The sequence below is a fragment of the Coturnix japonica genome, chromosome 3 (assembly GCF_054131305.1).
Source record: "Coturnix japonica strain WE chromosome 3, WE-NBRP24, whole genome shotgun sequence".
Classification (NCBI taxonomy): domain Eukaryota; kingdom Metazoa; phylum Chordata; class Aves; order Galliformes; family Phasianidae; genus Coturnix; species Coturnix japonica.
Window position 1 is genome coordinate 51,708,204 of NC_140665.1, and position 27,625 is coordinate 51,735,828.

General features: G+C 42.4%; 1 protein-coding gene across 6 annotated transcripts; it reads right to left on the minus strand.

Annotated features, from left to right (window-relative positions):
- HECA (HECA ribonucleoprotein granule regulator) lies at positions 1-26,323 on the minus strand. Of its 6 annotated transcripts, none has more exons than XR_014944030.1 (6): positions 25,571-26,323; positions 21,918-21,989; positions 10,569-11,609; positions 7,311-7,465; positions 6,597-6,710; positions 1-4,376 (listed from the first exon to the last, which is right to left on the minus strand). XR_014944030.1 is itself a non-coding variant. In XM_085541573.1 (5 exons), the coding sequence occupies exons 1-5, from the start codon at positions 25,767-25,769 to the stop codon at positions 4,212-4,214; spliced, it is 1,632 nt and encodes a 543-aa protein (XP_085397699.1). In that variant the 5' UTR covers positions 25,770-26,323; the 3' UTR covers positions 1-4,211. The 6 variants fall into 6 exon arrangements, 3 of the variants coding, with proteins under 3 accessions (XP_085397699.1, XP_015713896.2, XP_085397701.1); XR_014944031.1 differs by lacking the exon at positions 6,597-6,710 and adding an exon at positions 7,113-7,210 and having other exon boundaries at positions 4,144-4,376; XR_014944032.1 differs by lacking the exon at positions 1-4,376 and adding an exon at positions 7,113-7,210 and having other exon boundaries at positions 6,693-6,710.
- Positions 26,324-27,625: the final 1,302 nt, after the last annotated feature.

The window sequence follows — 27,625 nt, forward strand, 5'->3', positions numbered from 1 at the left end:
TTAGCTGTCTGGTATTTATTACTTTTTTAATACAGAGAAGTCACAACAAAATATTCTCTAGCAACACACGCAAATGATATAACCAATTATTTTAATTTCATCAACATTCATTTGCTATGTACATATTCTTCCACCTGCAAAAGTGCAATCCAAGAATGTCTCAACAAGAAACCTTTATGAACAAGTGTATTTTTGAGGGGTTTTCTCACCAGTGGCCTTACAACATGTTTGTCCTCAGCTACCTGGTACAGCAAAATGAAGAGTACATGAAAACAAAACAAAACTGTGTTAGATGCCTCCCTTGTAGGAATATTCCCTATTTTCCAAACTAAATTCATTATGAATACACTGCTCACTACTGGACACATTAATGCAAATAGACTGTAGAATAGTCTATGGGCTACAGAACACTGTAGTTTTCATGACTGAGGCATTAGACCAGAACAAGAATTTCAGCCTGTTTACCTTGGTAGATGTCAAATGACATGTCAGCATGTAAAAGATGTCCATTTTGTTAGTTATGGTTATCAAAATTTACTTTAAAATGTACTAGTGATGGATGAATTCATTTACACATCCAAAATATTAAGTCTAGCTAAATGCAAGCCTCTCCTATGGAAAACATTGTTAACTACCGGAAAGAAAAGCATTTGCACATGCAACTCCTATTACTATCACAAGGAGTATCGTGCATTTCGGAAGAGTAGAATGTACCTCCACATCCAGAGGACTGTATTCTCATTTACAAAACATACTTCAGGCACAGTTTAATCTGACCACAGGCCAGACTAAAAAGAACACACAGCATCAGAAAAATCAAAGGTAGTGAAGAGTAAACTTCAGCCAAACAAGCAAAGCAAGCAGTTCCTTACCTAGACAAATCATTTCCCTTTTGACACGTTTAACATCTCACTGATTCTTTCCAATGGTCATCATGATAGATAGCAAACCAAGTGCTGTCCAGTTCAACCTCTTAAGTAGCTATTAAGACTCAAAGAAGTTAGAAAGCCCTTGTGCTTATGCAGTGCCCAGCCAAAAGGGTAGGCCTAATTGCTTGATTGGAATCTGATGCATTTAACAAAATCTTACATTTTGCAGTAACCCACAATCAGATTTCTGTATTAGCAAGAAGCAGAGAAAGCATTCTCTACAAACTGGGACTAATTGCTTTGGAGGAAAAGTTCAGAGAATCTTTTCTGTTGCTCAGCTAGTTTCCATCAAGGATCATTTTTGCTGCTCTACATCCAGACATCTTTGCAAGAAAACAGGCATTTCCACTAGTGGCAGCAAAGACTCACTTAATAGTAGAATTAAAAGAAAAAGATGAAGATGAAAATTGTTTTCTTTGATATATTTGTATTTAGCTTCTCACTGTTAAGAATTTAAATAGTTGTTTCCATTCCTGCTTTCTCATTCTGCCACATTCTTGGTTTTGACTTGAATATACTGTACAACCTTACATACGCTTGTGTTTTTAAAAAGTATCCAAATTCCCTTTTTTCCCACTTCTGCTCTTATCAAGATTGTCATACATACGTATCTGGAGAGGCATCTAAATACTTAAAGAATAAAATTATAAATTAAGCTACTCTAAGGAAAGTAAATGAACAAGTATTTAGAAGATCTCCAGATCCCAGCTCTGCCCTACTGCATGCATTGCACGGTGACACCTCTCCTCACCAAATGTTTGAAAAAAATGGGTGCAGAGTGCTACTATTTTGTTATCCATCTAGTGCATGTGGGGATTAATACCCCAGGCTTGAGGCTCAAAAAAATAGCACTCCAGATCAAACACAACACTCACATATGTATCTTTTTAATTTTTCTCATTACAGGAGTTTTGCCTTTTCTGTGTGATTTTAGACTGCTGGAGCTGGCCAGTACTTGTGCTTTAATCTGATTCTCACAGCAATGCCATATAAGGCGACTCCAAACCACCCTAAGTCCATCAGGTTTTGGGAACACACCATTGAAGCTGAAGGGCCCAAGTTGTTAATTTAAACTATAACTTGTTTCTTCTCTATAAGGGAAGCCTGTAATGCAAAGCTAATAACAATTTATCTGCTAGCTACCTTCTTCCCGCCCAGGTATGCCTGGGCCAGATCCTGCTCCCATGGGCAACAATTACAGTGCTGGTACCACTGCAAATGGAGTAGCTGTAAGTTGGGTTTGTGGCAACCACACCAGAATGGTGTTACAAGTCTCTCAAAATTTTTCCCACAATTTGTCTTAAAAAGGAAACAGGATTTCCCAAAACTTTTAAAACACACTCCTAGGGAACAACTGCACAAAAGCCCAAGGATGTGCTCCAGATACAAACATGTGGACAAGAAATGAAGACGGGATGAAGGGAGTGCCAGAGATGTAAGACAGCACGGCCTGCTAACATCGCTGTTCTGCCTCACCAGTTTAACTGCACGAGACAGCCCAGCCCTATCCAGATGTGAAAATCATTAGGTTGAGTTGACTTGCTTCTAAGGATATTACCACTCAACTTAGGAGTAAGTGATCTTTGCCAACATAAGCCCTCTGTGCAGCTTGAGTACTATCTGAAGTGCCTAATACTAAAAAGCTAATTCTGCAAGGAAGACAGCCAGGAATAAAACTGTGAACCTTGTGGGTTTTTATGCACAAAGAAAAAGGGATATTCACTTCAAGTTTTACGTGCCCATTAATTTCTTAAATTAGCAGAAAACATAGTTCTCTGCCCAGTGTATGCATTGATTTTTTGGCTTCTGACTTTTTTGTTTTCTTTCCCAGGATGTGCAGAGTATCAGGGTCATTTTCAAGATTGTAATTTCTACAGATACACTAAGACAGTAAATTGAGGAAAACCAAAAAACCTCTGAAGAAACAGAACATAATCCTATCTCATGATAGTGTGAGTGACCAACCATCCCATAAATACACTGTGAACAAGGAAAGCCCTTGCAAACATTTCTGCTGGCTTGAGTAGCCAAGTAAAGTATCAGTGACCTGTTAAAACTTATATTAAGCCTATTTAAAAACTTTTATTTATGGAAGGAAAAAGTGGGGAGTGAAAAACAAAATCTGCAGATTCTATAGGGCCAACCCCTATAACACAAATTCACTGCCTAATGCACAGACTACTATATACAGCACAGAGGCATGGAGAAAGTAAATACACTAAGCCTGCTTTCTAAAAAGTCTGATTTTTTGGACCCTGGTCTTACTTAACTTTTGAAATACAAAGGTGCAGCAATTCATTGACTTAAAAACCAATGCCATGTGTTATATTAGGTGCCCCTCAGCTTTTACAGGTCTGACAGCCCAGATCCCACTATGTGGTCCTCTTTCTGAATCAGTCACACCAGTCAGCAATAGGAAGCAAAGCCCCAGCCCCAGCAGACACATACAAACATCCTCATTCAGTTCAGCCTGTTCCTCCCACTTATCATGAGGTCCTAAAATATCTGTGAAGAAATACCTTTAAATAAAGCATTTTAAGATATTCAGCTTGTTTTGGTATAAACAAATGACCCAACTGGTAACATTACAACACTGGTGGAAGCAGGCCCTATTGCCATACCATCAGTCAGTGTGGGTAACACACATCAAACATACATGGCAGGAAGACACTATGCTAAAAAATATTTCAAGATTACTTTTTCTGGCATAGATTTACATTCACTTGTCACAATATCTCAGTTTTCCCCCATCTGGAGAAACCTGAATGAAAGCCCACAGAAATGACCACAAGTCTGGGATACGTATGCTCCTGCCCCCACTGAGATGCAAGAGACTTATGAATTTAACACTGATGGGACAACTTCTTTCCAAGGATTTCCCACACTTCCACCATGCTAGAGGGACAACAACCCTACACAATTACCCACCTTCCATCTGGACATATTTCTGCATCCTGTATGTCTCCCCACACCCTTCTATCAACCGTATTACAATAATACAAAAAAAACCAACCAAATAATTATAGCTGAACATTTTATCCCCACACTTGGGATATACTCAAAGGCCATTAAAATTGGCTTGCCTCCAACCTTGACAGAGATCTCATCAGGAGGATTCTAATTTAACAACATGTATATATACATATTCATATGTACACAGACAAAGAAGCTGCTCGTTCAGTTAGAAAAGAAAGTAATTCCATCACAGAATGAATTCTATAAAAAGATATGTAATAAAGTTGAAATACCCATAAAATAGCTATTACTAAAGCAAAGCTTTCGTCAATAAGCCTCCAAAACTTTAAATGAAGAAAATGGCTTCACGAAGTGGTAGTCTAGATTTCCACAGTGAGGACACTGCTGGACGTTGCTGTATTCGGAGAAATACTGCATGCCAATCCGTACATCTATTACTGGCTTCCCACAGTGCTTACAGTTCAGTCGAGCCTTAAAGAAAAAAAAAAAAAAGAAAAAAAAAAGAAAAAAAAAGAAAAAAGGAAAGAAAGAAAAAACAAGAAAAACATTTTTGAAATAACCAGATTCATTTCCATTCCTCACCTCAGCAAGAAACACACTGCCCTGGCCTCTGGTAGTTAACAGCTTCAGTCAGGAAACCTGCAGCCATGGTGCCTGCCAGTAAGGACATTTTTCACCCAGAGCAGTAAATTACAGGCATGCAGATTTTTGTTTTCACATGAAATAACATCTATAGCCCATGGAGTTCAAATATCATCCACTGTGACTGACTGGTGGTTCAGAATCTCAAAGCTCATATATGCATAGAGCTGTTTTGTGTTGGTTCACCTCAGAACAAATTGAAGTCCTTGACATACGAAGTGCTGTCTCAATAAATCACAAAAGCAGCCTTTAAGTGAGGAGAGAAACTTCACATGCATGCCACGCAATCCTTATCCGAGAGCTCACACTGTGTGTCTGTTTAGGTTTACATTTGATCCCTCCAAGAGATGTATCAGCACTTTAATCTTTTGGTTTAACAATCTAATATTTTTGACTTAACAAACATATAACTCAATTTACTTTATCAGTGTGGCACAGTATTGTATCATTTTAAATATCTACTTAAACAGTTATAATACAAACCAGGTTACATAAACTACAGGTCACTTAAAGCACAGAAACTATTTTACAAAACCCAACTGAGGCAGGACCAACATTAACTCAGTAGATAGGAGAAACAATTAAAGATGAAGGGAAAGGGCTGGCAGAGCTATTCATGATCAGTACTAAGAGCAACAAAAAAAGACTTCAGGAGACATCTCGCTGAGAAAATAAGCCCATTTCCTGTACAGAAAGCTCAGCAGGCAATACAATAACACTCAGGAGAAATGAAGGAGACTTAAGATCACAAAGAAGGTTAAGAATAAAAACGACAAATGAGCAGTGAGGGCCTGATACATACCACAGCTTAACCCCACAGACTAATATGCCAGTGAGAGCTTCAGCTTTTCATTGAAAAGAACATATGATTTTCTGTATCACCTTTGATTTAATGCATTTTCTTGGGAGGAGAGGAGGAAGAAATTATTAAAGTACTACTGCTGTTGAGACATGGCTCAAAAAGAAAGAAAACATGAAGCCCTCAGATATCTGCCCTCCTTGAAAAGCAGAAATACTAAGAAATACAGTCTAGTAGGGAATGGAATTAGAGTATCTTCTTTTCAAAGACTGTGCTTTTTCCTCTTGCTGCAGTTCAGCCCATCAGCCAGCTGCTAGCAAACTGACAGTGGCTGTAGTTCATTATCCTACAAGCACATTCATGAGTACAATTAAATATTTTGAAATACGGTATAAATTATTCAAAACAGACATCGGTGAGGCAATTCAGAGTTAAATTATGCACCATATTTAAATGTCATTCCTCTGTATGCCCAGAATCATCTGTAACAATCAAGGTGAAACAATAATACATATTACCCAGCAATCACACACACTGAAGCTAATGGTTTTACATTCAGTTCTATTACTTACCATGTACTGTCACACTGTCCATTAATCATACAATTAAGATTCAGTATAATGAGACCTTAATTCTTGCCTTGCACATTCAATAGAATCAATTCAGATTTAAATTTCCTCTATTTTATTGAGCTAGCAAGTCAGCATCAATGTTTTATAACTGAAAGTCCCTATTTTAAAATAGCTAAAATCTCAAGAAGCACAAAAACTGAGGTAATGTCTTAAGTTACAATCAATATGTATATAACTGATATATTACATCAATATTATCAGTCATTTTTTCCAGTTCCAGGAATTCCACCTGCCTTCTGAGCATTGGTAGAAATGTTAAATTTAATATTAAATTGAGTTTCACATACTGGCAAAACCATATTGCAGATGTCCCCTGTATTGCCACAACTTTAAGGCCAGGGACAGTCTTCCTTTTGAGCTTCCCTTGGAAACAAACTGCTGGAACTCAGCAGTAGTAAGAAACAAAGAGACCACAAAGCTTTGTGGAAAGCATCCACAACACCATGAAGTGGTAGAATGCAAACATCTTGGCAAGCACCTGCTCTAAGTCAGTGACAAGTCCTGCATGTTTAAAGGCAATGGCTGGTTCCTGATGAGCCAGAAGGGACCAGCAAGCCATACCCATGAAAATAGCACTCAGTGCTATTTTGGTGGCTCCCTACTGTGTATCATCCCTACCTCCACAATAAAACTGCTGAGTTTCCACTCCTCAGAAAGGAAGACCTCTTGGATGCTGATGGTCCTGCTGCTTCAGGGATGTTTCTACTTTGGAGTAACCTGAAGTCTTGACTCCTTCCAAAAGCATAAATTAAGTGAGCATTTAATGAAAATTAAGCTTCTTCAGGCTGTGGCAGGATACTGTTAGCACAGTCAGTTGCATAAAAGATTAAGGAGAGATGGGTTTCTCTATGCATAAAGACTCCTTAGACCTTCCGATTTTCTTGGCTTTTTTACTACATTTGTCTTAGGATAGAACATACCTCAAGCAACTAGAACCTTGAATACACAGATCACCGGCTAAACAATGTTCAAGTACTACTAGAATTGTATATGATAACAAAGATACTTCCTAGTGATCATCCGAAGTATCGGCTTTAATTGTGAATGCATTTTATGGGGATTTATTTAAAAAAAAAAAAACAAAAAACAAAACAAAAAAAAAACACAACAACAAATCAAGCATTGACCACTGACCATTACATTAGCTTTTGTCTAGCTATTGGCCTTTGTACTCCATAAGTTAAGATCAAGGGACAGGGGCTCAGTCAGCTTTCTTGTACTGCACTCATAGGCTGCAAAAGAAGGGTGAAGGAAGGGATGGGAGAAGAGAAACACAAACCTTTATTATCATTAGTGGAATTTCACCTTAGGAGTCTTACGTACGATACTGACCTGACAACAGGGAGATGCTGCCAGAATATCATAGGTATACATAGTTCCCAGTTGATGCCAGCTTCCATCCCATCGGGACTTGCACTTAATGCAGATAATTTTGTGAACCCCTTCTAAGCAGTCTACACAAACAGCATAGAGATGCATAAGCCTTCCTGTGGACAGGAAACATACTTCTTAAGGAGACTGTAACAGAAGATTAAAACAGACATTCCTCACAATGTGTTACTTGCCCTTTAGTGACACAAACCTTACCTTATTAAAATCTTATTTTTAAAAAGAGTGAAAAACAAGCAAAAAAAATGTTTCTCTATGGAAAATACACAAGACTTGACTGCAGATATTTTCCATAGATGTGAAACTCAGGAACAAGTCAACACTGCCCATTTTTGATCCCCTTATTCCTCTATTTGCTGTAGCCTTTAGCAAAATACTTTGTAAAAGTTGCTTAAACCACATGAGCAGATGCCAGGATATTAAGCTATATGATCAGCTGCAGTTTTTCCAACAATACTGTGCCTTAGCTGCATCCCCACCTGACAGAGAAAGTGCAGAAACATTGAAGCTTTTTAGCAAGCTGGGTACAGACTCATTTAACAGCCTGTCAAAATCTTCCAGCAAGCAGAGAACTGAGGAACTAATATTCCCCGTGGAAAAAAAGCAACAACCAGATCAGCAACTTTCTTTTCTTTACATTTTCCTGACAATTCATTGATAGTAACCATATTTAGAAACATGATATGTTACACAGATTTTATCGTGCCATACAAACCTAGTCTATTAAGCTCTACCATGAACTTAAGCACTGTACACACAATGACTTCCAAAAACCCATTTATACAGCCTCCTATTAAAATCAAGAGGTTCAGGTTTTAAAACAAAGTATCTTCTCTGCACAACTGTCACTGAACACAACAATGCAAAATCCAAGATGTGAGCTTCCCACAGAACAAAAAGCCTTATGCAAATTACAAAGATCTCAAATCTAGATAGGTCTGACTTGCAGGGACTGAATCAATCTGTAGTTTAGTGGACTTACTTAGGGCACTAATTCTGTAATATATCACAATTTGCTCAGCTACGCAAGAAAAAGTTACAAAGTAATGCAGTTACAAATCAAATACAATGCAAGACTGACTGCATACAGACAGTCCTTTGTTGGATTGCAATTTGTGCTCATTAGCATCAAAGCACTGGACACATCACAGTTGGTAATTTAAAGAGCAGGCAACTTGTGTGCCTTTTCTACGTAAGTAAAATAAAATATTAACAAGGTATGATTTGCTCATACCAGATTCTTTAAAACTAATGGATTACTTTTGATTTGCTTTATTTTTAAACCAAATGTTCTAGAAAGAATGAGAAGGAAAACCAGATTCTTCTTAAAATATAAATGCAGAAAAACATTTGTTGGTATGAAACAGTAAACTGACTTACTCCAGAGTGTTCAGCTCTAGAAAATGTGATGTGATGATACTGAAGTGCAAATATAATAAGCTCTGTTCCTAAAGTGAACAACTCGAGACTGGAGACTTTCAACTAACTCCATTCACTAAAGCTTTGTGTTGCAAAGTAGGACAAGTAGTTTTTATCATCTTAAGTTCTCCTTCTGCATATTAAAATGCTGCATTTCCCCAACACTTAATTTTCAAGATCCTACACAATCCTTCCTTTGCTATAGGAAATGAGGCTCTTGATATCTTAAACATGCTTGAAATAAAGAAGTGATTTTCTTTACTGAAGAGAAAATAACACCCTGGAACAGCATCTCGCAAGCATAATATCATTCCAAAGCTTGAGAACAGCAGTTCCAATAATAAACCATTTTACCCAAGATAACGAGTTAAAATTTTTAACAATTAGTGACAGCATTTTGTCTGAACACGCTTTTCAGGTGTACCATCAGATGGGTAAGGAACACTTAATTTAAAAAAGCAAAACAACATTTGGCAGAATTTCTTTCCTAGTGGCCAACAAGTTTGCAAGTGACAAATTCCACTGTTACTAAACCAGCTATTAGCACTGGTATGAGCACAAGCACACTGTGCATGCCTCCTCACAGCAGCCAACAGTTATCTCACAGAGGTATATTCTATTTACCTTGGAGATTTTTCAGCTTCTGCATTTCCCTATAACTTTTTCCCCTTAAAGTACATCAGGTAAGACAGAAATGATAATGCTAGCATGAATACAGGTCAGTGACTTAGCACACAGTGATCTGAATAAAGAAAACAATACAAAGTTTGCTGAACAAAGGAACATTATTATATAACAGATATTACGACCATGAATGAGATAATAACAAATTTAACCAAAGGAGAGTAAGCACTAAAATACCTCTTGCTAACGCATTCCCATTGCACTTTTCAACACAGAGCTTTATGTATTTGAGCACTAAACTAGGACTAGTTTCTCTGACTCGTGTTAGCCACACTGGTCGCCAGCAGACGGCAGAACAGATGTGTTTTGCCCTTCTCACTCAGTTTGAGACATACTTTTTGGGAAGAGCTGAAGCTCATCCCAGTCCACATTTGTTTGTTTCTCTGGGAGGAGAAAAATAACATGTCTTGGCCCCAGCTCAGCATGGAGTTGGGACATGGTCAGGGTGCTGGCCAAACAGGCGGGAATTTGGAACTAAGTCTAAATCCCTCACGACTCCAACACCACTTCCCAGAATAATAAAAGCTTACTTTCACTATGTACAACCTTTCCAGGCCACAGAAATCATCCTCGCCAGGCCTGCACTAACACAGGCCAGACTACAGTCCTTGCCATGCAAAAAAATACCATCTCCAATAAAACGAAACTGACATTCTCAAGTCTGAAAGCAGATGAGAGGCCTGGCTGGCAGGAGAAATATGACTTTCATCCATGTCGTAGTACAGCACGCTGAAATGTAAAAGGTTGTTTAAAAGGTTAATGTATGTCTTGGAGGAAAACTCATAACATATAAATCAGTATATACACACTGCAATAGGGTGGCTGAAAAATCCTCCTATAGCCTACCTAGAAACCCGGTAAGGTATCTCTTGGTTGTACACAAACCACAAGGAATGGATCTTTCTACACAGTATTTGTTTTTCACAGTTTCTGCCAAGAATTTCAACCTGACCCACACTGTAATTCGAACATGCCTCCAAGCCTTAGAGTACAACTCAAAAGTGCTGAATCAAAATGAAAATCTAAAACAGGGAGTGGGGTATGGAAAGCAGTCCCACCACCAAATGAAACCTAGCATGATGGACAGACAACCTGTACCTTGAAGGTGACAGGGAACATCATATTCAATTTCATCATGTCTCGATGGGCTAAGAAATAGGGTTCCATCCACCAGCGGAAACTGTTCAAACACTGGCAATGCCCTGTGGCACAGTGCACAGTTCACAACGTTCCTGTGGCTGGCACTAAGAGCAGCAAGAATAAACTTTCGCAGGTCCTCCCCTTGGCCCACCTGGGCATCATCTTCCATTCGCACATGAAAAGTATTCAATTTATGTCTGGGTATGTGAGTGAGAAGCTCGGATAGATCAAGCCTTCTCAAAAACTGCACAGGGGCATCAAAGTGTCCCGACCGATGTGCTTGCAAACCAGCTGCCCCATAATCAAAGTGCGCATTCCTGAACATTCCCCCTCCAGCCATGTTCTTCTTGTGTGGCTCCAGGTGTATGGCATTCTTCAGAAACTCTCCTAAGTATCGTGATGAGCGGGGGCCACTGAAGTGGGTGGGGGCAAGGATCGAGTAGCCAGTTGGTGGGGACTGCCCAGGAGAGACACAGGGGGAGCGAACGGCATAGCTGCCACCAATAACACTCTTCTCTTGGGAGTTCTGCCTGTCCATTGAATGCCTTCGCTGGATATCATGACTTAAACCCTTCTGTGGCTTGTTGGCTGGCCTGCCCTTTTTGGCCTCTTCTGCTGATTCCACCACAGACCTCCCTGTGCTCTTCTCCAACACTGATTTCTTTTTCTTGTCATCCTGCATTCGTTTCACCTGGTACCAGTCAGTGTCCTTCTTTAAATGACCCTGCCCACACCGACAGGAGCAGAAGCGAAAAGCGAGGTCGTATCCCTTCTTTGTCCACATGTTCTGACGACACTGCTTCTCATTCCAGCTCCTAGCTCTGCCAATGCAATTGAACTGGACAAGAATGCTGCTTTCCCACTCGTAGAAGCACTGAAGGTGCATCCAGGTGCTGTAAGGGCAGTGCTCATTGTTGCATATAACCTTCTGGTAGTCATCCTTCTCAAGGTCCACTGGCCTTCCAAAGCTACAGATCAATGGAGTAGCGCAAGGGGCTTCTGTGGAACAAAAGCAGACACATTAATAAGGTAGGCTGCTTGTGGCCTGTTCATCATACTGCTAGTTTAAATGCTGTGCCAAATACAAATATGAGTTCTCACTAATGTTCCACATTATCAAAGAGCCTACAAGCATTAGGTCTGGGACAGAACAAAAACAGTTGTCATTCCCCTTCCCCCCAAAAAAAAGAAAGAGAAAAAAGGTAAATACATAGAAGAAGCTATAGAAAGGAAATAAGAGAATAAGGAAGCAAACAGACAATACAAACAGTTCAGTATTCAAAGACAAAGAACCTCAGAAGCATTAACTCTCCTCAAGGCTCTGTGGACATCACTGCATAAGTAAGCTTTAAGGAGAAAGATCTGTGAATGTTTCTGGAGAACCTCTTTGAAGCCTGAGAGGCAACACAGAAAAAACAAACAGAGATGCTGGTTTGAAAATTGAGAAGGCAGTACAGACAGACTTTGCAGTCACAAGGAAAGGCGTAAACTGATCTCTTCTTTAGGAATGAGCAAGATACAGGGGATATGGAGGGAAACAGAAAACAAAGGACTTTGAACAGCAAGACAAATAGATCATGCTTCTGTATGGAAAGGAAGACCTTCTTTATATCTTCAGGCAGAGGACATACTGCCATTACTGACCTACTTGACAGCTAAATTTCACAGACCAAACAGTTAGCAACACAGACTGGTTAAAAAGCCAAGTGACATGTGGTCTTTTATCAGCAAAGCAGCAGCCTTTGCCATATCCTTGAGCAAAGAATAGGAGTATTTCAATTCTTTCCCTGTAACAGTATCAAATGCGCAGATGTTCTGTATTTATGACCAATAACGTTTTCCCCTCCCGCACCTAAATACCACAGGCTACAGAATACTCCAATACATCTGCACAGTTGAAGCTGGAAAGCAAGAAATTTTTGTGTTGACCTTCCACTGGATCCGAAGTGAGTCTAATCATGACATACTTTTTTTTTCTTTTTTTAAACTTCTTATTTCAACAAAAGAAACACCATTCCAGTAGGGCTGGCAGGCTGCCTTTTTACCTCTGCTTTACTGAATTCAAGTAATTGCAGGCTTTGTTAGGGTTTTCCCCAGTCAAGTGCTGCCTCACCCAGCATGAACCAGCATGGCAGTCTTCCTGGGGCTCCCAAGTCCCAGACAGAGCCCAAGGACTTGTAAGGGAGATGCACCATGCCTCATCAATCCAGCCTGCTGCAGACACATTATTTTTCCCTAGGATTTCAAATTTGTATCAAATAAGCCAGGAAATAAAAAATACATATTTGATGGCATTGCTTTAAATCCAGCTCTTGTCACTGCTAGCCTGAATAATGTAACACAATTTGCACAAGGGTGATGGGTTTTATACTGTTACACTCACTTTTACTTTCAAAAAGACTCAGTACCCATAATCACCTGCCACACAGCAGCAATACATAAACCATTTTGCAACCACAGGTCATTGGCATGCAAGTGGTTTTGCCCCTTTCTAACAACTTGTTACAATGCTAGAAACAAACAAAACACCTTCAAGGTAACCTTCAGAAAATTCAAGATCACTGAAGCTCTTCAAACTTATTTACCCAGAACACATGGGCACAAAACACAAGATTTTCCCAAGCTCTTCCCTGGAACAAGCTACATCCTTCATCTTGCTTCTCTGCCTCTGCTTCAAATGCCTAAAGCAGCACAGATGCAACGAGAATTTGCTGCAATACCTTTCCTTCAGGGACTGAACTATAAACTGCAACAAGGGCACATTCAGGAGAATATTCTTCCGAAGCAGAAAAAGCCTTCTTCAGTCATAAAAAGGAAAAGAAGACAGATTACCAGATTGGAGAGAACATTGCTAGATTAGAGAAGCATCCCCTCAGGTCTCTTTAAAAGTTCCTTCTATACAGGTGACATTCTTCCCCTGCTGGTTGTCTCAGGTGTCTGAAAAGTCTACTAAGAACATGCAGGCTTCAGGTTAACACCTGAGAGGCACGGATTTCGCTGGCAACTAGTGACTGATTCTTCTCCATGCTTTTACTCCATATTATTGAGTATAAGGACAGAAGCTAAGAGCAAAAGGAAACAATAACTTATCTGCTCTCATTCAAAACCCACGAGGCTACCAACTCACACCAGTCCCCATATGTTCTCACAGACTGTCACCTTTGATTCAGGTCACACTATGTCATACCAAGCACCTGTGCACATTTTTTCTTCGTTGTCAGTCATTCTTTTATCATATTTAGGAACCAACAGCACAGTTTGCAATTAGGGCATCTGATGCAGTTTATCTCAGAAAAAAAAAACCAGTTAAATTGAAACCAGTGAGGGCAAATCAGCATGTGCAGCAAGATGTAAGATGTACCACCACGGACAGCTCTCACATATTTCCTACATTTACCCATTCTAGTATGTATTCTTATATACCACTGCAGGAAGGCAGGAAGAGAGGACATGCCAACAATTCACTTATGGTCCCCCTGTGTTCCAGAGCGTAAATGTTCTAACAGCTGCACACATAATTATAGCTGACAACCAAGAACATAACTGCACAGACATGTCTAGAGATCTCCAGTTAAAACCATACACTTGTTCTTCCATACTGGTAATGCTAATTGACTCAAAAAGAAAGGTATTTCGTTAATGAGACAGAAACATGGCTCTGGTTTCAGATGAAGAAGTACATCATAATTAACTCCCTACAAAGTTCACTGCCTCTTCAAGATGTAAACAAATACTGAGATCAATACAGGAAGTGCCTGAAATAGAGAAAAAAATAAATAAATCAAACCACCCTGTGTATTCAGCAGAATGTATCCACAATTATTTGATTACAAACATGTTCTGTATGTATAGAGACTCTTTTAAAGGTGATTTTCAACAGGTTTTTCCTCTTTTCAATAGTCCGGACCTATACATTCCAGGACTCTGGAATATGATCTTCTCCAAATCTTCCTTGAGAACACAGATGACAGATTATCTGAGAACCTCCCACCTAATGTAACTATGAGGAAGAAAAGGATTTCTGTTTTTGACAGTGATGTCCTTTTTTTTCCCCCACATTTAACTTAGTTAGATGACCACACCTTTTTCACACATTTCCTCATCTGACCTATCTACTCTACTACTAACTAACTCTTTTGAGAAACTTTACCAGTTCACAGCAATGGGTATGTCACATGAGTAAGAACACCAGCATTCAGATTACCTAGGATGAGAACCACACTAGCAATCGTGAACAGCTCTCTTCATCAATTACTACCCTCGAGAGTGCTTTACATTATTTCATCATCATTTTCTAAATGAGACAAAGCACTTACTACAGAATTACAAAACTAAACCTACTTGTAATCAAACCCTTCTATTTCCCATTAATTATAAATGAATTTCAAGACTGTTCTCCAAAAAGACAGAGATGAGACCGTGATGTTTGTGTCTTATTGTGGCAGTATTGCAGTTACCATCTAAAGCTACTCAGATATAAATGGAGCAAACTGAATTCCATGTGAGCTAAACTACACATCCATATCCACAGCCCCAAGCTGGTTTGTCACCTGAATATAAACTGATTCCAATAAGCTAATATGCCATCAGACTTCTAGTTTCTGAAGTTAAAAATAATAATAATAATAATAACTTACAAGAAAAACGAAAGACTAACAGGTATCAGAGAAGCATCCACTCTTCTGAAAGAAAGCCTAATTGACCACAGAAGTATCCCTACTTTATCTTTCAAGATGTTTCAAGATGTTTCTCATAGCCTAAGAGAACAAAACAAGACAGCAGGTAGTTTTGTACAGCAGAATGGCTTTGGTGTGTAGACCCAAGTGCACAGCTGTAATAGGCAGGCTGCTGATTTGGAAGTACTGCTGCACACTGACTCTTTCAAGAATTTATGGTTCCACATAAAAAAGAAATGTTTTCTCATATTCTGCTATAGTGATTTTCATCAGTAATTCTAAGTGTAGTTTTAAGGGGCAGCTCATAAATACCTTCTAAAATAGAAATAATATGTAATAATCTGAGTAAATGTACATCTGGGCAAAGATCGCTCACTGTTTAAACAAGATTATATTTTTGACAGAACTACCATAAAATTAATTTTTCTTTCAAAAACAAGAACATGATGGAAGATTGCAAGGAAGTGACCTGGTTTGGGCATTTGGCAAGACACCTACTATCAGCTGGTTCCTTTTGATCAACCACCAATCTAGTATCTCATCACCTATGTCAAGGATGTTATACTTGCCAGTACATTACTTAGGCCAGAAAAGGTACCTAAGTGACATATGTTGCACTTGAACCTTTACTACCACTTTTGCATGGACAGCATTCCCTTCACAGCCTTTCGCTGCCAGAATTTGTTCACTCTGCCAACTTGAACTAGAGTCGAGTTATATCTGTGGAAGGCTACTTCCCACCAACCATTTCCATGAATCTTTGCTATTTCCTCTGCCATCAGGATAGCTTTATTTTAATTCAAGTCAGAAAATACCACCATGCTAAGACTGCAATGCAACTGGAAAAACAAAAAATAACATGCATAATGACAATAAAACAGACTAAATACCTGCATTAATTGCCCGATGTGTTTGCTTTTGTAAACACCGGAAAACAATTTGGTATGTAAAAGATTACCAAGAAGTAACGCAACACAGTATTGCCATACACATAATGACTTGAACAGCATAAACCATATAGCACTGCAGAAATAATCAGTTACCTGACTAGGAGACCAAATGGAGCAGGAAGAATACACTGGCAAAAAGTGTTTCACAAGTGGATCCAAAAAGGCAGGCATGAATGTTTAGTGAAGCAACAATAAACAACAGCAGACAAATACTGATAACACCCAGTGATGACTGATGTCTATCCAAAACTTCTGGCAATCTATGCAGACTGTTGAAGATTAGTTTGCAGCCACACTCTAGAAGAAAGGGGAAGAAACAGGGCAGCAGTACCTTCTAAACTACCCAAAATGTAGGCTTCTTTTGTGTCATGAGACTCCCTATAACACCCTCAAAAAGAAAAGCCAGCATCTCCAGCAAGCTGAAGAACAGTTCGGACTGATGTTGACCCTTGGTGCGGATCCACCAGCATCACTCCCTAAAAGCCACTGACTCCAGATAAGCCCTCATCATAATGGGAGTCTGGCTCAAAGCTTTCCACAGCTAAACACTTTCATGTTGTCACTTATGTGCTAAGCTGGGAATTGAATCCTAGCCTCAAGAGCCAAGCAGCAGTGGTCAATATTTACTCGTGGAAGGGACTTAAAGAGATCAAAAGCTCTACCTGGCAGCTTAGCCAACGTGCAAGATGTTATAAGCTCTACTATGTAAGTAGTCACCTGAGGTGACCACCCTTCTTAAGGGAAGACTCGGAGTAATCTAGAGTTGCTAAACTCTGGCTCACCCAGAAATTCAAACAAGACTCCTGGAGCACTAGAACCATCTACACATACTTAACTTATGCTCACTTCATGCTTGGCTTCCAAGGGCGTCTCTTCCCCAGAAAAGCTGAGAGGCCTAACGGCTACATAGCAGTGGAAAGATGCAATGGAAATCATGAAGGCATACCTGTTATGTTGATGCCTTCTAGCCTGAAGCACTGTTAGAACAAATGCTTGTTCATGAAATCAACGATTAGGTCATGATACGAAGTTCGTGTTGTTTGTGGCTCTCAATCAATCTCTTATACCCCATTCAGTCATCACCCCAACAAAGTCAGAAAGTCAAGAGCAAAACTGTACAAACTAAGGAGAGAAGGCTCCTACATAGGCACAGAAGTTTTTCAGTTTGCTTACACAGCAGCCATCAGTGCTCCAGGCTACACCAACACTGCCAACAAAGCTGGCAATAAGATCTTACAGAAATCACCAAAATCTACATCGTTTTTATCCTCTAGCCAAACTAGCCAGCTTATTTCCGTTCAGGATCTGTCATCAAAACACAAAGAACAACTACTCCATCCAGCTTGGCCTTTTGTTCAGGATGTACAGAACTTCCCTGCATAGGAAAAATCCTACTCTGACTTGCTGTAAACTTGCTTAAACAGTCCAGGCAAAAACATAACTAGTTCACCATATCAGGGAGAATAAATTCATGCCTCTACTTCTATCAGCATCACAACTAATGTCAATGTATTCCTGCTACTGCCACATTAATTCTGAGTTGGCATCACCAGGCCAAGTAAGGATTTTTACAGAGACGTCTACCATGGTGAATGCAGAGATTGGTGACTGTCTTAGGGCTGATGGGCACTATTATGTTCTGAACTTTGGCTATGGTTCTGTCCATTAGTGAATCATTCTCACAGCAAAGCACTTCTACCATTAAATTCTCTTACTGTAGCCTTCCAATAAACTGTAATATCCTGAAATGTTACAATAAACTAACCCTGGTGTCTCAAAAACATCCTTATACCTAAGATATTATAATAACTAAAGGGGATTCCAATTCACCTGCCCTATCAAGTTTCCAGTAGTAAATTCCAATTCATGCTGAGAATAAAGGAATAAATGCAATAAAGCAAATGAAGCTGCAGGTGTCCTAAATCACTCTCTGAAGTAAACATAGTGGGCTCAGTTTGCTCAGAATGAAAGCCAGTTAGCCACAAGACCCTGCTCAAAGTCACAAGAAAAAGAACAGTAAAAGGAGAAAAGGTCAAATCAAATGGTATCTGCACCTTTTTTTTTCAGTTTTAAGTCTAAGGGTGTTTGTATCATTGGTCTACACTTTCCAAGTTTCAATATGACAGTATTTTTATTTTCCACATGAAAAGCTAAAGAAGCTGGTATAAACTCAATGGGAAGCTGGCAATAAAGCCGCCTTAGCTGCAGTAACTAGCATCTCAGCAAGACAATGTCTCCTGAGGTTGAAGCTGTCCGTTCCAATAGATGTCTCTTTCAGTACGCTGTGTTGGCTTCCAGCCCCGCCTCTGGGCCATCTCTGGCATCTGTGCAGCACATGGAAGCCTCAACTGTACACTGCTCCCAAAATGCTTATCTATAGCACAGAAGCAGAGTTGGGGAATACCAGGAATACTCAACAGCCAGGCTCCGACTGAAGCTGCCTCCTCTCACAGTAAGCATTCAAGACAGGAACAGCAGCAATATCCCACTCAAGCCATGGCAGGAAGACTGAAAGACTATGCCATTGCTAAAGAGAAAGATAAAGGTTAGAATGCACACAAGATAAATGTCACAGAAGTCTACCGGGAAATGCCAGCACTCCACTCAAAATCCTGCAAGCTTTCAAAATGGAATTATCCACTCCAGTGACCAGGTTACTACTTCAAGAGGCCTGTTGAAATTATCTCAATTTCTGTGAAAGCTGTTTAAAGAAAGTCCATGCCTTACTAATGCTGTTCTAATTCAGATACCTTGAAGATTAGCTGGATTATTTTTCCCTGAGCTAGATGCAAGGTTTACCACTACTTTTTCCACAAGTGCTGTAGCAAGAGAAGCAGAGCAACACAGAATCACAGAATGGTTGAAAAGGACATCAAAGATCAGCCCAGACTCAACCCCCTCACCATAGGCAGTCACCAACCACCAGACCAGGCTGCCCAAAGCCACATCCAGCCTGGCCTTGAATGCCTCCAGGGATGGGGCATCCACAGCCTCCTTGGGCAACCTGTTCCAGTGCGTCAACACCCTCTGGGTGAAAAACTTCCTCCTAATCTCTAACCTAAACCTCCCCTGTCTCAGTTTAAAACCATTACCCCTTGTCCTATCACTATCAACCCATGTAAAAAGCCATTCCCCCTCCTGTTTATAAGCTCCCTTCCAATACTGGAAAGCCACAATGAGGATACTGGAAAGCCACAATGAGGTCTCCCTAGAGCCTTCTCTTCTCCAAGCTAAACAAGCCCAATTCCTCAACCTTTCTTCACAGAAGAGATGTTCCAGCCCTCTGATCATCTTAGCGGCCCTCCTCTGGAAAGATGTCAGCCAGTAATCATGCTACTTTAATATCAAAGGACACGTCAGTATACAAGGCTGTAAGTGAGGCTGAAGGAAATTTATAAATGTCTCTTAGGACTAGAAGCTGATTTGTTGCTGCTTGTTAGATCACTGGGAGGAAAATATGGGATGAGTACAGGCAAGATAAAGCCATCAGTTAAAAAACTGCAATTCCTCATAGGAAATCTAACAGATATCAAACCTAACCACTACTCGTGCAAGCGCTATAGTTGAACCAGTGACTGCAGAACGCAGACAGGCCTTGATAACCACTTTGATAGCAAAAAGAACTGTTATAAAAAATGAAATGTGTACTTGTTTGTATCAAAGGATATTTATTTTATTCAGCAACACTACAGACATGATCCCATTTGTGAATATCTGCAGAACATGCCTCGCACTTGCCATGAAACGATGTAACTGCACAGTTTTAAAAATTCTAAAGAAAGATGAAAGTCCTTTCAAAGCCGATTTGCATTGATACAGTTGAATTTGCATTCAATTGATTTCTCCATTCAGAAGAACTCAATGGAATTAGAAAGAAAAATGGTTTTCTTTAACAAAGTCGGTATGAATTAGATTTTGATACTCACTGCAACAGAAGAGAAACCCCATATTCTAGGCGGTTTCACTGATATCAGTGAGACCCCTTCTTTCAAGCTGGGTAGTGACAAGATTCCAATACACAATTTCACTACAAGGCCGGACTGGAATTATAAGTTCTATGCATCAGGGAATATTGATGCAGCAAATACTAATCCATGCTTAAATATTCAAGCAATTCATGCTCTAAAAATACAATTTTTAGTTGAGTATTGCACTGACAAATCTACCGACTCTTTATCATACTTCCAGGATATAATCTTTCTTTGAAGATCTTACTGGCTAGCCAGTCATAGCTTTCAACACATTAGTCACCATTGCACTGATTGATTTTCTTCTTCGTATTTTTATTGTGTTAACATCTTCAACTGAAATAAAAAGCTTACAAACTTGTGAAATCCAGGTAAAGAGTATGCAAAAGCAGAGCAGGCCATTTTAAAGCCAGGTAACTACAGTTAAGTTCCCTAGAAATCTCACATGAATACAAAGATATTAAGACACAGTTTTTAAGTTTCTTGGATTATTCTTTATTTGAAAAGTTAAAAATAGGAAATGGTTCTTCACCACAGGGCAGTGGGCATGGATCAGTCTGCCTAGGGCAGCGGGCATGGCCCCAGGCTGCCAGGAGTTCAAGATGAGTCTGGACAACACTCTCAGTTTCACAGTCTCATTATTGGGTAGTGTCGTGTGGAGCCAAGAGCTGGACTTGATGATCCTCATCAGCTCCTTCCAACTTGGGAGATTCTGTGATTGCATAATATCTCTGACTGATGAGAAAGCTCTGGTACCGAGTACACTGCACAGAGCTGACATGCACTCCAATACTCCCACTGCGTGAAGTGAACATGGAGCACATCTCCCAAGAACATCTAATTTATAAGGAAGGCACATTATGTTTTTCACTGTGTCCTTTTGAGGTCTGGTCCCCAGCGAAATGATCCACAGGGAGTTCCTGTTGCTAAAGGCAGCTCAGCCAAGGCAGGAAAGCAGGTAGGACATGCAGCTGCAGCTCAGCCAGCCCAGCACTATCAACATGGGCATCACTCATACAGCCCTTCCACTAGCACAGAAGAAACTCCACCCCAGGGAACAATCTGCTTGTGGGACCTAAACCACTACCTTTCTTCCCCTGGAGGATTCTCACAACCAGGATCCTGTATAAACCTGAATCTTGGCAATTCCACAACAACCAACACACTTAGCTCTGCCTGTTTTACAGTTTAAGGGCTCACCTATGCCAGTGGGGAGAAAGCATGGCCTTAAATACACTGTAATACAGCAACTTAGAGAGAGCTATGCTGCAACTTTTTGTTACTTTACCTTCAAAGTCTAAAATGAACCCCATGTTGAAGTGGGAAACTACACACACTAAGAAAAAGACAGCTAGCTTCTTTTCGTTATCATTTCTCATTTTCTTGTGGTACCAAAGCCAGAGAGACCAGAGTGACAAAAGACACAGCAACAAAACAGCAAGATGTTAGGACAGGGACCAGCAAGAAGAGAAAGAGGACTTGAGTCTGCTGGACAGTGAAACCAAGAACAAATGCAACGTGCAGAAAAAAAGGCGGAAGAAAGAACTTTGGAGTCAGAAACAACTGCATCTGTGGACTGGAACAAAAAGCTTATGGGATAGAAGTTATAAAACATAGACTAGCTACTAGAAGAAGTGCTCAAGCTCAGCAACACAGAAGTGGAAAAGGAATTTACGACTCAGAACTGCCAGATCCCATGTAAACCCTACAGACCTTGCTCTGCTGCTGCTCTGAGCAAAGGATCCACAAAATGTCTTGATGCTGCTGTCCTCATGCTGCTCGTGCCTGCATATGAAGATCACCAGCTATTGCTATTGGGAACTCCAGTAATCTGCAGGGCTGAAGTCACTAAGACAAAAGCTAATGAAGCTGCCAATATAATTTTATATAATCATAGCTCAGATTTTCCAATTTTATCAAGAAAACTAACATAGAAAATTATCCAGAAAAATACATTTTTTTTAAAGGAATATCATTCAGAACCCTCTGAAGACAGAAAATCTAAGAAATAAGGCTATTACATCAAATTTCACTTTCATTGTACATTATGATAGTCAAATTAGTCCCCTGACCCCACGACCTGCATCTCACTCAGCACAGAAAATGAATGTCCCTTTGGTCAATAAAGATAGAGCTATTATATACAGAACTCCTCCTTGCTCTGAAGGAAAGTGTATGTATTTCAGCATGCTACCAGTGAATGGGAACTCCCCATGAAAAGAGGTGAGAAGGTGCAGAACAAGAAAGGGAGAAGAAGGAATGGAAGGCACAGCTGCAGAGCATGGATATTCATTGTGGACACTATGTCAGAATCTGTAAAAGAGTTACAATGCAAGAGGGAGAAAAGTCATCACCTTTGGTTAGTAGTTATGCTTTCCATCCCCTTGATCCCCACAGTCTGAAGCCAGAACCTCAAACTCAAAAGCCAGAGCCTTCCAGAGCAGACAGACCTCTGAACAGGCACAAATGCAAACACTACCAAAACCAAACACAAACAGGTGGTGAAAAATTCACTGCTATTCTGGGGGAAAACAGTGCAAGGATCAAAGCAAAATCTAACCCCTTTCCACTGCAAAGGGCTGCTGTAGCAGCAGCTCTGTGTAACACAGCACTGCTAGTCCTCCCTGCAGAGAGAAGCCCAGAGGAAGTCAAAAATTCTGTTTCATTCCAGCATTTGTATGTTGTGCAGAATCAGTACACAGAGCACATAATGAACAATGAAGACTTAAATCTGAGTCACTATCCCTTCCCTGGATGAAACAAGGTCCTGATGTGACTGCATAATTAGATTGTCATACCAACACCACAATGCCAAGACAAGGTTTGCAGTCTTAATTTTGCAATTATTAAATCTGCTGCTTTCATCTCTATATACTTGTCTTGTCACATTAATGAAAACAGAAAAACAGGTTATGTTATTAAAATAATCAACTGCTTTCCCAGGGCAGAGCTAGCACAGCAAGGGTGACAGGCAGCACAGGGAGTAGGGATGCTGAAGACCAGTGCTCATGGACAACACAAGCCACAGCGTCCAGCTGCCTGCTCCCTGGGCAGCAGCACAGGGAGGAGCCTCCCTGCATCCAGCACACTTAATCTGCAAACCAGATAATCTGCCATGAATAATCGAGAGTTGACTGCGGACAGCAGAACTCCATTAACCTCACAACTCGCTGTACCAGGCGGTGCCTTCAGTAAAGTGCTTAGTGACAAATTAACCTCAAACACAGTGCCCCTCACAAACACCTCAGGACTAGAAATGGGACCCCTCTGAGGGTCTCTAGGCCAAAACTGAGAAGCTTCATTTCAGATTCACAGGTTTTGAAGACACTACTGAATTTACTAGCATCATCTGATATCTTAATGTCTGATATTAAGAACATTTGTTTCTCAAGAAGAGTGGTTGGGCAATGGAATAGGCTGCCACGAAGGTGGTGGCATCACCATCCCTGGAGGAGTTCAAGAGCTGTGTGGATGTGGCACTGAGGGACATGGTCAGTGGGTTTGGTAGGGATGGGTTGGCGATTGGACTAGATGATCTTAGAGGTCTCTTCCAACTGCAATGATTCTATGAATCCCTGCATGTTGAGAACTGGATGCCCAGATCTGTTGCAGGACAGGAGACGCTTCTTCATTCACTCCTTGGACCAAAGGTGTTGAAAGCTCTGGATGTATCCGTAAGAATGCAATTTACAAAACTTCCAGCTCACTGTTACTTGATGGGCAGGAACATAGATAAAATAAAGCTCACAACCACATGGACTCTTCCAGTCTCCAGGTGCATCTGAAATGAAGTATCTGACTGGTCACGGTGATCCTGACAAACCACAGAGCAGGCATGCTCATCAGGCACTCCATGTAAATACTGAAGCCAGCATCATACCCTACAAAAAAAGGGACTGGGGTGCCCAGAGAAGAGGATGTTTCCGACCACTGGAATCAAAAGGAAACAAGGAAAGAGAAAATAAAGCAGCATCACGGGTTAGGTGTTGGACAGGCAGCTTCAGCTTCATAGGAGCTTCATAGGAGTCAACAACCCCAACATCAAGGCATCACCTGTAAAGCACACATTCCACCACCAGACTCAAGTCCAAGAAATGATCCTGTTCTTGTGAATCCTTCTAGCTTTTCCCCTCGCTGATCATAAATACAAAAATAAAAATAATAAAAAGAAGGAAATTCTAAACATTCTTCGTGATTCTCTGGAGCAAGCAATAATCTCATAAGAGTAGTATGGCAAAGGCTTTGTTAGCTAAAGAGACTCGTAATTAATCGCTAACATTCCTAAGGAAAAGTTTCCATTAAGTGATATGTGGGAATTGGACATCTTGAAAACTGCAGCAAGACTCTTGGATATCCCGCTGGCTAACAGCAGCCAGGCAAAGCTACTGCCAGAAAGCACAAAGCTGTTGTACTTCACCCTCCCAACTCCTCCAGTGCATGGGAAGGGAGTAGCCGAAGGCCAAATTCTAAGGGGAAAAAAATCTTCAAGATGAGGGTCTCTACACAGCTCATCGTGAGCATAAAGGCAGAACATAGATTCCTCCTTCTGCATTAGCAAAAAGTGTACAGAGATCCCAGCCCACCTCTAGTTGTAGCTTGAAATATCGCAGTTTGGAGACTGCCTCCAAACAAGAACCGCAAAGCAAATAACCAGAAGAAAACAAAAAACCTTACCAAAATTCCTCTGAATCAGAAACCAAAGCACCAACCAAGGGCTGCAAAGAATGGCCGATTAGAAAATGAAACTTGTAACTGCCGCCGCAGGACAAACGAAACGCAGTTCAAAGAAGGGCTTTCATCTTTAATCGTGATGCAGTAAAGTAGGGATTGTTAGGCACCGGTATTTCCAAACCGAGCCCTGTCCTGCTTGGCAGCTGCCCTCACGCAGACGGACGGGTCACAAAGCAGCCGGGACCGCTCCGAGCCCCGCTCCTCCCGCACGGAGGGCGGCGCGACGGCGGGCGGACAGCGCCGGGCTCTGCCCCTCGCCCCGCCGCAGCCCAGGGCGGGCGGCCCCGCGCCTCCCCGCCTTCAGCATCACCGCGCGGCACCTGCCCGGCCCTCGCACCGCTGTGGCTCGCACCTTCCAAGCCCTCCGGCCGCAAATGCCGCCAAGGGCCCGCGGAGCTCAGCCCGGTCCCGCCGCTCTCTCTCGCCCTCCCGCCCCTTCCTCCTCCTGCTCCAGCCCGGGCCTGCCGCACCACCTCCCCGCACCCGCCCCGCTCGGCGGCCGCTCCCCGCCACCATCCCGCTCCCCGCTCTCCGCCCCCGGGCCCGGCTGCCCCCCGCTCCGCCCGTCCGCTCCCTCCCGCCGCCTGCGCCACCGCAGGAGGCCGCGCTGCCCGGGCCGCCGCCCCGCCGCTCACCGCTTTTGACGTCGCCGGGCGCCGCGCCGCCCGCGGCCGCTCCGCCGCCCGCTCCGCCGCCCGCGCCGCCGCCCGCCGCGGCCCCGCCGCCTCCTCCCGCCGCGGCGCCGCCGCCTCCCGCCGCCCCGTTCTCCTGCTCGTCTCCGCTGCTGTTGGCGCGCTTGTTCTTCTTGCCCTTGCCGCCCTTCTGGTTCGGCATCGCGGGCCCGGCCGCCGCCGCGGCGGCGCGGGCGGGCGGGCGGCGGCGGCTGCGGAAGGCTCCGCCGCTACCTCCGGCTCATGGCGGGGCCGCGCTGCGCCGCGCCGCGCCCGCTGTGGGCGGCGGGGCCCGGGGGGGGGGGACGGGGACGGGGCGGGGAGGGCGAAAGGCGTGTCCCGCTCGGCCGCGCCGCCGCCCCGCTTCCTCCTGGAGTAGGCGCTGGCGGCGGCGAGAAGCGGAGCGCGCCCGGGGGGGGGTGGGGGAACGGGGCCGAGCCTGGCGAGAGGAGCGGGAGGGGCTTGATGCGAGGGGGGAGCCCCGCTCCCGCCGGCACAGGGGATGGGGAGGAGGGCGGTGTGCGGTTCGCAGCCGGGAAGTCGCCGTCGTGGGCCGCAGCGGGCCCAGGAGGGCTGCGAGGCGGGGCCGACGGCTGTGGGGGTCCCTCTGAGCTCCTCGCTGGGCTGCACCGGCGGTGTGGGCTCCCACACGACAGCTCCCCTGCGGAGAGCGGCTGGAAAACGTCACCCAGAGGTGCAGAAATATGAAATATATTTATATATCCAAAGTCTCGTGTTTGGAGGAGGGAAGAGGCCTTGAGGCGTGATAGCCCTCAGGTTCCGGAATTAGTTTCAGTATTTTAGGGATGGCTGTGCAAGTGATAGGTAGCAGAGGTGAGATGTCGGGGTGCAAGTTGGATGAAGACTCAAAGTGCTGCGCTCATGCAGGGCTGGAAGAGGCCGTGCCTTCACAGAGGCTTTGTGGAGGGGCAGCTGCCAGACTGCAGGCTCGGTGGGAGGCACTGCAGAAAATGGGTGACAAATATTGCCAAGATTTCTACACCCAGAGTGGAGAGGTGCTGTCAGCCAGCTGCAAACAACGCTCCACTGACACCTCACTTCAAGTATCACCTGCTGATGTGCTCACCTCAGTACTGACCGGCTTATCCTGTCATGAGAACAGCACTCCAGTCGCCGGGCTGTGTGGTTGTTCTGAGCCTCACAAGCTTTTCCTTTCACATAAATTAGCTTAAATTAATTTCCAAAACTTTTCTTGCTTGAACATACCCAGCACACCTCATACCTGCAGCTGGTGCCTGAGTTCTCCATGAAAATCAACCTCTGTATTTCCAAACACCCTTTGAAGCAGCTATTTTCTGTCACGTGGCTCAATTTCTTTGCCTGCGGACAACAACATTTTAGAGAGACTTTAAAGCAGTTTCTTGTCTTGGCGGAAACCTGAAGTAATTTGCTTTGCAGTATTTTGTATTCCCATAGCTAAATGTCCTACCTGCCTTATCTCACAGCTTTGAAGCTTCTAAATTGCATTTTTGTCTAGAAACCAAAGGAACATGGAAAGTGTGGCCAATTTCTAAGGCTACAAGTTCAGGCAAATCCTAATCCCAGTCATCTCAATTGCAGAATTTTCATTTATTTTGGCAAGGGCAGATTTCATCTCTAGCTCTTCAGGTTTCCAAGACAAAGAAATGGATCCATCCCACTGCTGTGCTCGCAGCCTCATAAATGGGCTTGCCTGCTGAGACGGAGGTTGAGGAAATCTTTCCAAGTTTTCAGGTTCCTATAAAGCTGTAAAGCCATAAAAACCCCGTGGACACAAAACAGGGGCCTGGTTCCTGTATCTACTGAGAGTGTGGAGTTTCAGACTAAGTGTTCCAGTTTGAGCAAGGAAGTAACTAATGTTGTCTCTGAGCTGCTGGGGGAGTAACAAATGACTGGATATAAGGAAAAAGGTTTTTGCTGTAAGGTTAATGAAGCACTGGAATGGGTTGCCAGAGAGGTACTAGATGTTTCAACCCTGGAGATACTCAGGGTCTGGCTAGATGGAGTCTCTGAGCAACC

What these genes read in the sequence shown, in the direction of transcription:
- HECA (XM_085541573.1), bottom strand. Translation starts at nt 25,769, where the DNA reads ATGCCGAACCAGAAGGGCGGCAAGGGCAAGAAGAACAAGCGCGCCAAC. An exon ending in CAGAGCAGCAGCAGAGCAAG is followed by an intron (nt 11,610 to 21,917) that starts GTCTGTAGGGTT and finishes TTTGTTCCACAG; the next exon opens with AAGCCCCTTGCGCTACTCCA. An exon ending in CAGCATCTCCCTGTTGTCAG is followed by an intron (nt 4,377 to 7,310) that starts GTCAGTATCGTA and finishes TTTTTCTTTAAG; the next exon opens with GCTCGACTGAACTGTAAGCA.